Source organism: Medicago sativa, chromosome 5 (genome assembly GCF_051527215.1).
Source record: "Medicago sativa cultivar Bolivia chromosome 5, Bolivia_mono, whole genome shotgun sequence".
Classification (NCBI taxonomy): Eukaryota; Viridiplantae; Streptophyta; class Magnoliopsida; order Fabales; family Fabaceae; genus Medicago; species Medicago sativa.
The window spans coordinates 30,619,006-30,633,104 of NC_140753.1; the positions used below are offsets into that span (position 1 = coordinate 30,619,006).

The 14,099-nt window shown below is 33.8% G+C and overlaps 1 protein-coding gene, 1 non-coding gene and 1 pseudogene across 3 annotated transcripts; all 3 read right to left on the reverse strand.

Annotated features, from left to right (window-relative positions):
- Nucleotides 1-2,007: 2,007 nt before the first annotated feature.
- LOC146921706 (uncharacterized) lies at nt 2,008-5,569 on the reverse strand. Its single transcript, XM_085715023.1, has 4 exons — nt 3,615-5,569; nt 3,051-3,161; nt 2,872-2,953; nt 2,008-2,383 (listed from the first exon to the last, which is right to left on the reverse strand). The coding sequence occupies exons 1-4, from the start codon at nt 3,641-3,643 to the stop codon at nt 2,096-2,098; spliced, it is 510 nt and encodes a 169-aa protein (XP_085571149.1). The 5' UTR covers nt 3,644-5,569; the 3' UTR covers nt 2,008-2,095.
- Nucleotides 2,642-2,723, reverse strand: TRNAS-AGA (transfer RNA serine (anticodon AGA)). The gene has a single exon. It is a non-coding gene; the product is annotated as a tRNA-Ser (tRNA).
- A 13-nt stretch (nt 5,570-5,582) lies between the features above and the next one.
- Nucleotides 5,583-8,179, reverse strand: LOC146921708 (uncharacterized; annotated as a pseudogene). Its single transcript, XR_015012214.1, has 6 exons — nt 8,044-8,179; nt 7,398-7,489; nt 6,765-7,007; nt 6,355-6,654; nt 6,148-6,229; nt 5,583-5,951 (listed from the first exon to the last, which is right to left on the reverse strand). The product of XR_015012214.1 is annotated as an uncharacterized LOC146921708 (transcript).
- Between the last annotated feature and the right edge of the window lie 5,920 nt (nt 8,180-14,099).

The following is a 14,099-nucleotide window of genomic DNA, read 5'->3' on the forward strand; positions in this document are numbered from 1 at the left end:
TAGAAATACGTATAGCTCCATCTCCCACCCTCCCCGACACGCACTCCTCAAACCACCCCCCGCCATCTACACCTGCCCCGTCACAAATTCTAGCTACCTCCCGCCACCAAGAAGAAATACTCCGGCCCCCAACCTCCAACCTTCCTGCCTTCTCACCATAACGCACCAACAAGACCCTATACAAAAACCCATCCTTCTCTACTAGCATCCACCAACACCACTTTCCTAACAATGTATTATTAAACTCCCTCAACTGTCTAACCCCAACCCGCAATGCTCCTTACGTAAACAAATAGTAGACCAATTTATCCATGAAATTTTCCTATGATCTTCACACCCATCCCAATTTTTTTTTTTATTAAAAATAGATTCAATGGAAGAGATTATACCAGACAAAGCTTTGAAGATAATTGATAACCGATAATTTATAACCGATGGTTGTTGATTGATAGCTCATAAGCAATGTTTGCTAAAATCAACGATTCAATTAAAATTGACATAAAAGGACATTTTTTATTCATAATTTTTTTTCAGAGTTCATAAATATTGAAGACATTTAGTCATTTAAATTTATTAATTTAATCGATATATATATATATATATATATATATATATATATATATATATATATATATATATATATATATATATATATATATTGAAGACATTTAATGTTGGTGTTGGTGACTTGAATGAGCAAACACTAGACACATAAGAAACGGGTGGGGGATAAGTGTCGGTTTGGGGGTAATGTGACTGCTTCTTTGCGGTGGGTTTAACTTTGACTTCCTGTTTAATTTTTTCAATCACTTTTTTTTTTAAGGATTTACATTAGTGATGAAGTTTGCAATTGATTTTTTTAGTTTGGAAGAACATGAGATTTTTTTTTTAAGGATGAGATATTCTATCCTATGTTGTTAAGAAGATGATGATAGCATTCTTAATTCTATCTTTATGCCATCTTATTAAACTTTATGCTTTTGTTTTATAGTACATGTGAAATAATAGGGAATAATTTTAGAAACAACTATACTGAATAAAAAATGCATAAGAAAAAAAACAAATTATGCTTGACATACCCACTGTTTTAATAAAAATATTGCACCCTTTGCTTAAAAAAAAAATTATATTGCACCCATCTCTATTATTCTTTGTTGACGGACATAGCTTTACTACTCTCCGGTCAACATATAATAAGTAATTGGGAGTTATTGTTCAATGAGGTTGTATGTGTTGATTCATGAATCATGAGTGACTCATTTCCTTGTCTCCGGCTAAACTTAACCATAAAGTTATGAAAATAATTGCTAAATACTTGCCTACAATACTGAATAATGCTACCAAACTCAATATTGTGAATGCTTCCACCATTGAAAGTGTCTACCACTATGTTAGAATCAAGCGAAAAATCCATACCATAAAAACTCAATTAAACAGCAATACTTGAGAAAGACTCATTGCTTTGCCTAAATCAACTAAACATAATGGAGAGAACAATGTTGTTCTCGTAAGAACAAACAAAGCCACCCTCGGAATCATGAATGCACATTCCTATGCCAACTTTAATATGATCAAAAGAGAAAGAAGTATCAACATTACATTTATATCTACCTGTTGTGGGTCTCTGTCATCTATGAGTGTGAGCACGACTTGGTCGTAGTTGAGGTTGTGTGTCAGTTGTCCTGACACTTGTTCTCATCTCTTAAGACATATGTTTATAACATGTTAGTTTTTAAGTTTATTTTGTTGCAAATTGGTTTTTAAGTAATAAAATATCTGCACTACTATCCTATATATTTTCATTAAACTCAGCTAAAAGGTATTTATGTGGACGTATAATGTTAAGTTGGTATGCCCAAATTTACCACTCTCAAAACTAGGATTCATAGGTGTAATACCCGGTCTTGATCTGACACAAAATTGATCGATTACTAGCTTTATAATATTGTTAATGAAATATTTATCTGTAAAATTAGACTTGAATTCAAAAGCTAGAAGAAGAAAATATGTGTAACTAATAATTTTTTATTGCATCATGTATTGTTTGAGCATAAATGATGAGCTCAAACTCCTTGATGTTTCGCAATTAGCGATCTCAGAAGCAGAAATACGTCTGTGGCAGTTTGCCTGTTGTTGAAATTGTACTTGCCTTCTCTTTTGCTTGTAGCTCTTCATTTTCTCGTCTTTTCTCAGCCTTGTCTCTCGCTCCTTTTGCAACTAGATTCACATACTTCATCTTATTATTAAATTTCTTCACAGATTTCAACTTTTGCCGATCAATTTCACTCTGCAATTTGACATATGCTCCGTTTGCAACTAGTTTTACATACTTAATCTTATTTTGAATTTTCCCCAAAGGTTTCAACCTTTCTTCAAGTTCACTCTGCAATTTAGAAGTTTGCAATTAGTTTTTAAATTAAAGTTCAACTTTTCATCTCCCACCATTTTTTACCCTGCCTCTCTAGTTTTTTTTTTTTTTTTTTTTTTTTATCATTCCAGACTTATTGTTCATACTAGACTGCTAATTGTTTTGCACATAGCATCATCTACTCATATGTTTTGAACTCCGAAATAGTTATGAATACAACAACAACCAAGCCTTATCCCACTAAGTGGGGTCGGCTAAAAATAAAAGAACAAACGTGGACGGCAGGATTCGAACATGCGCGGGCAAAGCCCACATGATTTCTAGTCAAGCCCGATAACCACTTCAGCACGTCCACCCTTTTGAAATAGTTATGAATAAGACACAAATTTAACAGGACCTAGAACATGATCTGATTTTAGCTAAGGAAGCATTTCATGACCTGCTTAAAGAAGGATTAAATGAATAAGATCTATGAAACCTTAAAAAGAGTGTCTGAGAGAAACCTGTTCCTTCGCTAGCTTGCGTTTGGCTTTCTTCCTCTTCTTGTCTACCCAGGAATCTATCCGCTCTTTCGACTTCTCATACCTGACAATGTTTTTCATTAATATATAATCTGAATGTAATGCTCGGTTCGAGAGTGTTTTCTTTGTTAGAAATTCAATGTAATCCTTCTTCCAAGTACCTTTGTTTGATCTTGTCGAGCTCAGTCATCTCCCATTCCTGTGCGCATTGTTTGATCATGTCACGCGCAGTTCTCTCCCATTCATTTTTTATCTCCCTAACAAAATTGTTCCTGTAAAGTTTGTAAACCGATGAAAATTATGAGCATCTTTAGTTCTATTTTTATTATATAGCTTTCACAATTATATTTGGAGCAATGTTATATCTCTAGAAAAATAACATTAAGAATTCTTCAAGAATAAAGAATAGCCAATCACAATGCACTATTTGCCACAATTCAAGGAGGTGTGGCTGAAAAATAGGAAGTGGACAAATAAATCATCCAATTAAAATTTGCCAACTATTTCTTGAAAAATTCTTGAAGCTATTTTTCTTGAGAAGTAGCATTTTCATTATATTTGTTGAACAAAAATTTACTTGATGTAGATATTGTTAATACATGCATGTATACAATACAACTACTCTTAGAAATGATCTGTAAAAGAAAAACTTATAAAAGAGAAACAGAGATATTTTAATGTATCATACAATAAAATGTATAAGAAGAAAATTCCGAGCAACTAACCTCATTTGCCTCCATAAATCCTCCTCCATTCTTCCGGGTGGGTTTTATTCTCTGGTTTTCCTTTTATCACTTATGTTTTGTCATCAACATGCTTATTTAATATAGAAGAAGCCTTGGAAAGTTAACGTTGTTTGGGTTCGTTATTTGTGGGGCCATCATTTGGAGGAGAACAAGCAAGGTTAAATATACTTTGCATATGGTAACTGGTTTGAATCTCTTGTGCCTTTTGGAGAAGGTAGGTATTCTTTTCTTTGTTGCAGACTTGGCTTATTTTAATTCATACATCTATGGTGTAGAATTGAAGAATCACTAGTTGAGTGTTAAGTCAAAACAACCTGGAATAAAGATGGGAAATAACCACCTTTTTCCATTATGTCTTGAAGATAAAGATAAGTTTTAAAAAAAAAAAAACAGATATTAGAGAACATATATTTGCTAGGATGAAATTTATGCAATGCAATAGAGTTCTATATAAAAAGCTGCTTTACATTTTGGGAGCATTTTAAAGTTTATTTAGATTTATATTATAACATAAGCATTTATTTAAACTCTTCATTACAACAGAACTAACCGTGGAGTAGTAACGTCAATCAAATAAGCGAAATAAAATTGTTTGACCTCTTTTGGACAAAACTCCTAAAACATATAGTTCTAATATCGCTACTAATTACCATTTTCGCTATTGCATCGACACAATTGTTCGCTTCATGGTAATTATAAGACACTTTGATATCCCAATCAAGCTGCTTTAATTACACAATCCTCTCAAGAATATGAGTTACATGAATAACGGCTTTAGAGTCCACACACAACTCAACGCTATAAAAACAGCGCTCCTTGGCCAGCTTCAAACCTTCCAAAACATCCCAAATCTATGTTGTATAAGCACTACAAAGACCAACTCTTTTGGTAAAATCTCCAAACCACTCTCCTTCATTACCACGGAAAACTCCATTACATCCCGACTCACTACTACCTTTGCTTGCACTATAAGTCTATAAGTTATAATCTAACCACTGCTGCAACCCCAGAGAAGAAAGAAACTGCCACATAAGTTGGTCGAAATGATATTTATATATCCACATAGCGATGGCTATGCAAGGTAGTTTCGATCTCAATATTACAATGCTTACAATAGGGAGTTCCAAATGATTCTTGTTTATCCTTTCATTAGCTAATAATCTGTCTTGACACATAATATGTTCAAAGATATACAAATTGTTTGAAGTAATGTGTTGTTTGAACAATGAAAACCAGATATCCTTATTTATTAATTTTGTTAGGTCTGCAGCAATTTAACCTATTGTTTTCCCACTCATTTGCTGTATTAGGTTAGCAGTAATTCAACCTAACAAATTCCATCTAAAAAAATGCATCGCACCAATTTCATTCCTATCCTCTTGCCTTTTTTTTTGTCAATATTTTGTACACTTTTTTTTTTGAAGGAAATATTTTGTACACTTAGTTAATATTAAAAATATTCATCGCACCAATTTCATATCCTTATTTATTAACTAGACTTTTAACCCGTGCGACGCACGGGTCTTGTACTCACTAACTCTTGTTTGTCTCTTAACAAATTGTTCATAGTAGATAATCACTTATATATAGATTTTTTAGGTCAAATACCGTTTACGGTCCTTTAAGACAGATGTTCATAACATGTTAGTTTCTAAGTTTATTTTGATACAAATTGGTTTTCAAGTAAGAAAATATATGCACTGCTATCCTATTTTCATCAAACTCAACTAAAAAGTATTTATGTGGACGTTTAATGTTAAATTGGTATGCCCGAATTTACCACTCTCAAAACTAGGGTTAATAGGTGTATTACTCAATCCTGATCTGACACAAAATTGATCGATCACTAGCTTTATAATATTTTGGTTAATTTGCCATTTCCGGAAAATGAAGTTGACAGTTGAACTATGCTACCAAAACTAAATCCTTAAACAAGGAAAGCTAAACTTGTTTAATCAAGAAGTTGCTCTTGTATTTGTTTAATCTTACAGTTCTGTTTTTTCAATTTGTATAGCATCATGTATTGTTTGAGCATAAATGATGAGTAAGAGCTATAGATAGAACTATGTACAATCACTTAGATCTTTTCCTCTCAAACTCCTTGATGTTTGGCAATTAGTGATCTCAGAAGCAGAAATACATCCGTGGCAGTTTGCACGTTGTTCGAATTGTACTTGCCTTCCCTTTTGCTTGTAGCTCTTCATTTTTTCGGCTTTCCTCGACCTTTGCTCTTGCGCCGTCTGCAACTAGATTTACATACTTCATCTTATTTTGAAATTTCTCCAAAGCTTTTAACCTTCTCCGTTCAATTTCACTCTGCAATTTAGAAGTCTGCGATTAGTCTTTAAATTTCATCGCCCACAACATTTTTTACCCGGCCTTTCTAGTTTCTTTTATCATTTTAGACTTATTGTCCATACTAGACAGCTAATAAGGAAGCATTTCATGACATGCTTAGAGAAAGATTATGCATAAGATCTATGAAACCTAATAAAGAGTGTCTGAGAGAAACCTCTTGCTTCATTAGCTTGCGTTTGGCTTTCATACTTTTCTTGTCTTCCCAGGAATCTATCAACATTTTCAACTTCTCATACCTGACAATGTTTTTCATTAATATATAAACTGAATGTAATGCTTGATTCAGGAGATGGTAGTATTTATTCTAGTTCTGTTTGAGACTGTTTTCTTTGTTACAGATTCAATGTAATCTTCCAAGTACCTTTGTTTGATCTTGTCGAGTTCAGTTCTCTCCCATTCATCTGCATCTGTCTCCCCATTGTTTGATCCTGTTGTAGTCTGTCTTAGAGGATCAGGTATCTTTGAAGTCTTCCTAATTGGTGGTGGCGGTGGCGGGGGTGGAGGAGGAGCATTTGGCGCTGTGGTGTTAGTTTTTTTCCAGTGAAAGTTGCAGTCTTTTTCATTGTTGGCGTAGGAATAATGGCCTTTTCCGGTTTCTTTTCTTCTACAACTGAGGATGTTGACGCCTTGTCACCCTGGTCATCTTTAGATCTAAATGAACCTAAACATGATGCAGACAAAGTTTAATAAACTTGATTTTCTTTTTGTTTTTCTACTTAAGAATAATGGTAATTATGATTCATAAATGAAGTGGTATGTGCTCATCTTTACCCGATAATCGCTTGGATGCACTACTGAGAAGGGACTTTGAAGATTTTGTGCCGTCCACCTTGCTTTTGAGCTTGGCCGATGAGGCCTCCGGGGTCTCACTCTTCTGCTCAGATGTCTCCTGCAAATTAATTGATAATGCAGCGGCAGCTACTGCTGCAGCATGCACCATTTCTATGTGGTCGTAATCATGGCCTGTTTTACCTGAAAGCTGTTTTTGCAACCAATTCTGGCCCTTCTTCTTCTCTGTTGAACATGGTCGACACAGTTTGTATAAAGTATGTCATATTCAATAATTTAATAACTTAAGTGTATATTTTTAAAGTTTTTGTTTCTCTCTTTTTCTTTTCCTTATATTTTTTGGTGGTGTCTGGGGTTCGAACCATAAATCCTGCATATATTATGCATTATCCTTACCAACTGAGCTAAGTTCACGGAGACACCTTTTCTTTTCCTCTTTATTATGCTTAATGGTTTATAAACTCTTAAAATTACAAAATAAACTCAGCAATCATTCTACAATAGATTATTATTTCAATCACTCTCCAATGGGGTACATAATAAGATGTATCTAATGTGTTTGGAACTAACAATGAGAGAAATGAAGGTAAGGGGAATCAGATAACAAAATATTACCTTTGAAAGATTGGGTTTTCTGTATAGGTATTTTCCGATCTCTTGTGGCACCAAGATCAGCTTTGTTCTCCTCCGTACCGGTAAGTTGTACCCTAACAAAATTGTTCATGTAATGTTCGTAAACCAATGAAAATTATGAGCATCTTTCATTATTTCAATTTTTATATAGCTTACAAAAATAGTTGTACCCTAACTATTTTTTTTTATTTTTTTTGAATAAATTTGTTTGCTTGATATAGCTATCATTGATCGGGGGAAAGGGTTCCCTTCAGGGACAATATGGTCCTGTAAAATCAAGACCCTTAAAATAAAATGGTGTGAGGATTTTATAATATAAAAAAGTGATTATGATGTTTGGGTGATGGAGATTCTCTATCGTATTGGTTATTGGTTTCAACAGAGAAAACATGAGATTTTCAATGGAGAGAGTCCGGTATCGTTGATCAAACATGGGTTCTCAACAGTTTTCATATTCAATATTCAACTTGTTGCAAACCAGCCTTGAAAAACTAGCTTTTTCAATCTTGTTGCCACCATTAACATGGTAAATATTGTAACAACAAGCTAGGTATGTGTCTGGCATGTATTTGCAATGCATTTTTACCATCCAATAAGATGTGTGGAAAGAAAATCCAGAACAACTAACCTCATTTGACTCCATAAATTCTCCATTCTACTATTAGCTAGGGTTTTGTTCTCAGGTTTTCCTTCTATCACTTGTATGTTTTTTCATCATCCATTAGCCACTTGCATGTGCTTTATTTGAAATAGAAGAAACCTTTGGCAAGGAAACGTTATTTGTGGGGCCATCATATGTAGGAAAACAAGCAAGGTTAAACATAATTTGCCTTTTGGAGAAAGTTAGGTATTCTTTTCTTCGTTGCGTGATCTTATCGACTAAAATTTGTAATCCATATATCTATGGTGAAGAATTGAAGAATCACTAGTTGAGTGCTATGTCAAAACAACTTGGAATAAGGATGGGAAAACCACTCTTTCCAATATTCTTGAAGATAAAAATAAATTTTAAAAATAGATATCTTAATCTTATCTTATCTTAATCTTAATAATATACAAATGTGGAACAATTTTTAAGCTTCTAATCCAATGTGTCAAATTCTTAAGCTATCAATGCCAAATCATCAAATTTTGTAAGTACATTTTATCATCACATTTAGTAATAGGTGTTGAGGACAAAATCCTTATTTGATGTTTTAAAGATCACAAACATTATATATGTTTTTACTTGTTATCTACTAATGTGTTTTGTGAGAATTGTTTCATGAAGAATGTTCTTGTTAAAGAGAAGAACATTCTAAGCTTATATATAATCTCATCAAAGCAAAAGAGCAAAGAGACACAAATGCACTTTCTGCTACAGCACTTCCATCATTTGAAAGCAAGAAAATATTGTTCCCTTTGTCTAACTAAAAAAGGATAAAAAGATATCTTTGATAAATGACATTGAAAAGGAAGCAATCTAATGACAAGGAAAGGCTTGACAACAAAAAGAATATTCAATGACAAAAGGCCAAAGACTCACGTGAGTCTTAAAGCAAAGAAGAAAGAATCAAAGCTGCACAAGAAGAAGGTTCTGGTGAAGCTTACAACAAACAAAGAATGTTCTCAAAATGGTCTGCTGAAGGTACAACAAAGATAAGGACAACATCACATGGCCATAACATCACAGCTGGATCACTATCACACGTATGCTTGCTGCAAACAGCTGTAACTCAAAGAATGTTCTCAAGAACATTCTGCAACTCACAAAGAGTTCATTTTTTTCATCCTTGCACTTCAAAGAAGAAAAACACACGCACATGGGATGTTTTATGGAAGGACAACACAGCTGGTTTTGTCATTGAAGCAGGAAGCTCAAAGCTTCTATAAATACAAGCATACCTCCACTTAGTTTCTCAAGAGCTTACAAAGAAGAATACACACTCTCCCAAAGAAATATTTATTTCTCTCTCACGTGAATATCAATCAAAATATTCATCAAGTTCTTCAAGCTCTTCAGCTACAACAACAAACAAACTTCTACTCTTACACTAGATTTGGATCATAATCTTTTAAGTTTGTTTTATCATAATCTCAAACAAGTGTTGAGAAAATAGGATCCACAACCTAAACCTCTCATAAACAATTTGTATTTAGATCTCAAGTCTATTGGGCTTAATAGTTTGAGATAGGACTGATCTGGTGTGATCAAGAATTGTGACTAGACTGATCTGGTGTGATCAAGAACTGTAGTGCTACTAAGGACGTTTTGGTGGCTTGAAACTATAGTGGAAAAATCTCACACTAAAAGTGTGGGGACTAGACGTAGCCCACATTGGGTGAACTAGGATAAATATCCTGTGTCATCTTCTCTCATCTCTAAATTTCTGGCCGTCACATATAACTATAACTAACTATATTAATTTTCCAGAGTGCTCTGGTCCTTAAACTAAAATTAAATAATTAAACTACCACTTAATAATTATCCAGAACTTTCTGGTCCTTTATCGCTTTATTTATTTCAGATATATATTTCCAAAGTTTTCTGGTCCTTTATCGTCTTATTTATTTCAGCTATATATCCAGAGTATTCTGGTCCTTTACTGCTTTATTTATTTCAGTCTTTTATTCCAGAACTTTCTGGTCCCTTTATTTATTTTATTATCCAGTGTGCTCTGGTCATAACATCATAATATTTTATTATTATTAACACTAACCAAGAATTTTCTTGAGCATATATGTTTATTTAATCTTCAGGAATAATTTTTAAAAGGGTCACAATTCAAACCCCCCCCCCCCCCCCCCCCCCTTTCTTGTGACGTTTATTGCTACTTCAATAGGGACCACAAAACTATAACAATTTCAAATGTTTACAATAAAAAATTCAGCATAAATCAATTTAGATCATAAAATTTGGAATGTGTTAATTTCCCTTCAAGAAATGTCATTTTCGGGTGTATAAATAAGAAAAAAAATGTCATATTTCAAATGAGGCCCAACAATGTTAAGTCCATCAGTCAAACTCTCATCTTTTCAGAATCATTAAATACAAAGGCAATAGAAAGGGAAAACTTTTCCTGCTACCAATCATGTTTTCACGCTAAAAGTTCTCATGTTCCCCCTCATGGTTAAAATTTGTACACCTACCTCACTCAATTCAAATTCAAAATTCAAATCATCAAATTCAATCTCTCTTTTTCTTCCTTTATCCCTACGGATTAAATCTCCCATATCACTTTTTCATCTTCTCTCATCTTCTTTCATTTTTTCTTCATTCTCAAATTAGAAATCAATATCCATGGTGATTTCAACCGTTTCCGATTCAGTAACCAATCACAAGCCAAGTGCAATTCTGCTTTACATTTTGGGACCATTTCAAAGTTTATTTAAGTTTATCCTATAACTATAATCATCATACATACATACATACATACATACATACATACATATATATATATATATATATATATATATATATATATATATATATATATATATATATATAAAGCTTCTTTACATTTTGGGACCATTCCAAAGTTTATTAAGGTTTATCTGATAACATAAGCATTTATTTAAACTCATCATACTAGACCGCCAACCTGTGCAACGCACGTGTCTTATGTTTTATATATATATATATATATGTTCAAATATATTTTATATTAGAAAGAAATAACATTGTAGTACATTTTTATAAACAAACATTGTAGTACAATTTTATAAACAAACATCATATGGGTCTGAGAAGACTGTTCGGGGAAAACCCTAATCGGCCCAAGAAACTGTTACTCTCACCTGCTCTTTCCCCATTCCTTCATTCTCTCTCATCATTTTCTTGGCCTTTTTTCTTTTCCATCTCTTTGTTCTTGGAGCATGGATCAACCACAGAACAACGGTGCTAACTTTAGCACCCTGAATCTTGAAACACACTTGGACAGCCCTAACAATATCTCCTGCCCTTACAAGATCCAGAAAATTCAAATCCAATCGCACAATCAATTTGGTCTCCACACCTCATACCAACAAACCCTTCAATTTGGAGAAGGCACTAGTAATCCTTAACACTCTCCTGAGCATGATAACAACACACCTACAATAAACATGTATAAGCAACAGACAGGAGAAATTCCAGAAGAAATCAATCCAGACCCTTTCTTTTACTATCAAGATGATCATGTTCAGGATAACATTAATACATGCAAAAATAACATCCTTGGTAAAATCTTAGCTGAAAAACCAATTTCTACCCAAGTGTTATACAACACCCTCAATGGAATCTGGTGCAACCCACTAGGATTGAAGTAGTGAAATGGAAGGCAAAATTCTATAGATAAGGATGGACAAGGAGGAAGATGTCCAAAGGATTATCAAAGGCAACCCCTGGATAATCAGGAACTGTTGACTCATCCTACATAGCTGGAACAGGAATATTGAGATTAACAATCTGGATTTCACCAACACCCCTATTTGATCCAATTTTAGGGGCTCCCCCTTCACTTCAAATCTATTACTATGGGTAAGGAGATGGGTGCTCAATTAGGCATAGTTCTGGATGTAGGTCTATATGAATTCCCAAACAATGCCATAAATGTTAAGGTCAAAACTGTGTTTAATAAGAACCATCCTATTAGGGAAGGAATGTTTATTGAAAATGAAGAAGATGACATAAACTGGGTGGATTTTAGATATGAAAATCTCCATATGTTCTGTTTTAGGTGCGGTCTTGTTGGATATAATATGGAAAATTGAAACAACACTCCAACAAGATTTGAGAGTGGACCCAATCCTAGAGGTGCCTAGGCTCAGATCCAGAAATTATGGCAGAAGGCTCATAGACTAAGCTTTTTGGTGAAAATCATGTTTTAGACATTGTTGGAACATCTGAAACTGTTCCTACTATTGGACTAATGACTAAGTAGGAGATTGTGGCTGCACTCAAGTACACTTGTGTCCTACTTGATGAAAGAAAAGAAGTGCTGGATGAAAGGAAATCTCAATTTGAGCTAATGATCCACTCCTTGGAAAGTGAAAATGTTGGTGCTGGAGATGAACTAGCAGAAAGTGAGAAGGAAGATGAAGATGAAGCTGGCAATGATAATGAGGATAAAGAAGGAACTTCTGATAGTAGTTCTAAAGATGCTAAATGATTTGGATTTTTTGGTTGTTGTTTTGTTTCTTTTGATGTAACTTTAGAATATTCGCTCTTGTTATGTGTGTGGGCATAGCCCTGGATATTTTAAGCACTCATGTGTTACGGTCTGTAATCTTTATACATTGCTCTATTCTTCTCTGAATTTCTGCACTATTTGGTTTTGATAACTCCTGTTGATTTTATGAAATCTGTTTTTATGGCTAATTTTGTGATAATTCCTAGTGATTTTAAGCACTCATGTGCTATATTTCTGATAATTCCATGTGTTGGCATATTTTGTGGCTAAAAAGTGGGAGTAGTGGTATGCTTATATTCTCTCTATGCCAGTGGTGCGCTATTGCATTTATTTTGCAATATTGTGCATGTATGCCTATATGTTTGTTGTTGTATTTATTTTGCAACTATTTCTGGTTCTTGTGGATGTTGTCACTAATGTTGCAACATCTTGTTGCCTGTTTTGGGTTTTTTTTAAAGTTCTTAGTATTTTCATTTTGTGCATGTTCCTTGCTAAAGTTATATTGAATGTTGGAACATGTCTGTGTGACCTTAAAGTGTGTTTGTTGAATATTCCCTGAGGTAATAGCTGATCATGTAGTATTATTTCATGTATTAGGAGTTTTGGGTTTCAAAGTTTCTTAATATGCATGTTTTCAGGGGGAGTAGTGGAATATTATTGTTAGTAGTCAATCATATGTTGTAATATTGAGGGGGAGTGATACTATGTTGTGTGCTTGAAATTTGAGCAAGTTGTTTGACATGATGTGGAGTAGGATGTTTAAACATCTATGTCAGTACCCTGTAGATATGAGAAATTTATTTTTTCCCTTGCTGATATGTGTGATAGGTGCTCCAGTCTGACGTGGTGATGGATGTTGGAACATCCAAACCTATGTGGAAATTTATTTTTCCATGATCTGATTGTTGCTTAGGAATTTATTTTTCCTTTGCTTGTTTTGTTTCTTGTGAGACAAATGCTACTATCTTATCCGATGTTGCATGTCTCTGATTTAAGTAATACATTTTATCTCTTAACTCAGATTATGTTAAGAGTATGATGTTTCTTTCTTCATGTCTGTTTGGTTCAAGCTATGACTGAAGATCTTGTGGGGTTTTCCTTTGTTTTGTGCACATTTCTGAAATCTCTTTGGTGATACTGTTTTTATGCTTCTTCTTCATGGATGTGACTTTATGATGTTTTTGAAGAAATTTATCTAAGGTTTCTCTTTAGACTGTATGTGCTAGTTGTTTCTTCATAGGTGTGTGTTCATACTGATTGAAGAAATGGAAGTTGTGTATCGCTTTGCTTTATATAAATGGTCTTAATTTGTTTTAACCAAAAATTTGCCAAAGGGGGGGATTGTTGGGTATTTGTATTGGCTGCATTATTGTTAAAACAAATATCCATGTTTGTGTTGTTGGATACTATGTTCCAACATGTTTTAGGCATTCCTGTAAGATGTTGGATATGATGTTCCAACATCCAGGCACCGTTCAGTGTGCCTTGTTTTATGCCTGTTTGTACGCACTTTTTATCTTATTAAGGAATCCAC

Bases quoted from the DNA above. Each gene is read 5' to 3' on its own strand.
- LOC146921706 (XM_085715023.1), bottom strand. From the start codon at position 3,643: ATGGAGGAGGATTTATGGAGGCAAATGAG. The intron at 2,954-3,050 runs GTACTTGGAAGA...AAACATTGTCAG, and splicing joins CTCGACAAGATCAAACAAAG to GTATGAGAAGTCGAAAGAGC. The intron at 2,384-2,871 runs GTTTCTCTCAGA...TCTAAATTGCAG, and splicing joins GCAAGCTAGCGAAGGAACAG to AGTGAACTTGAAGAAAGGTT.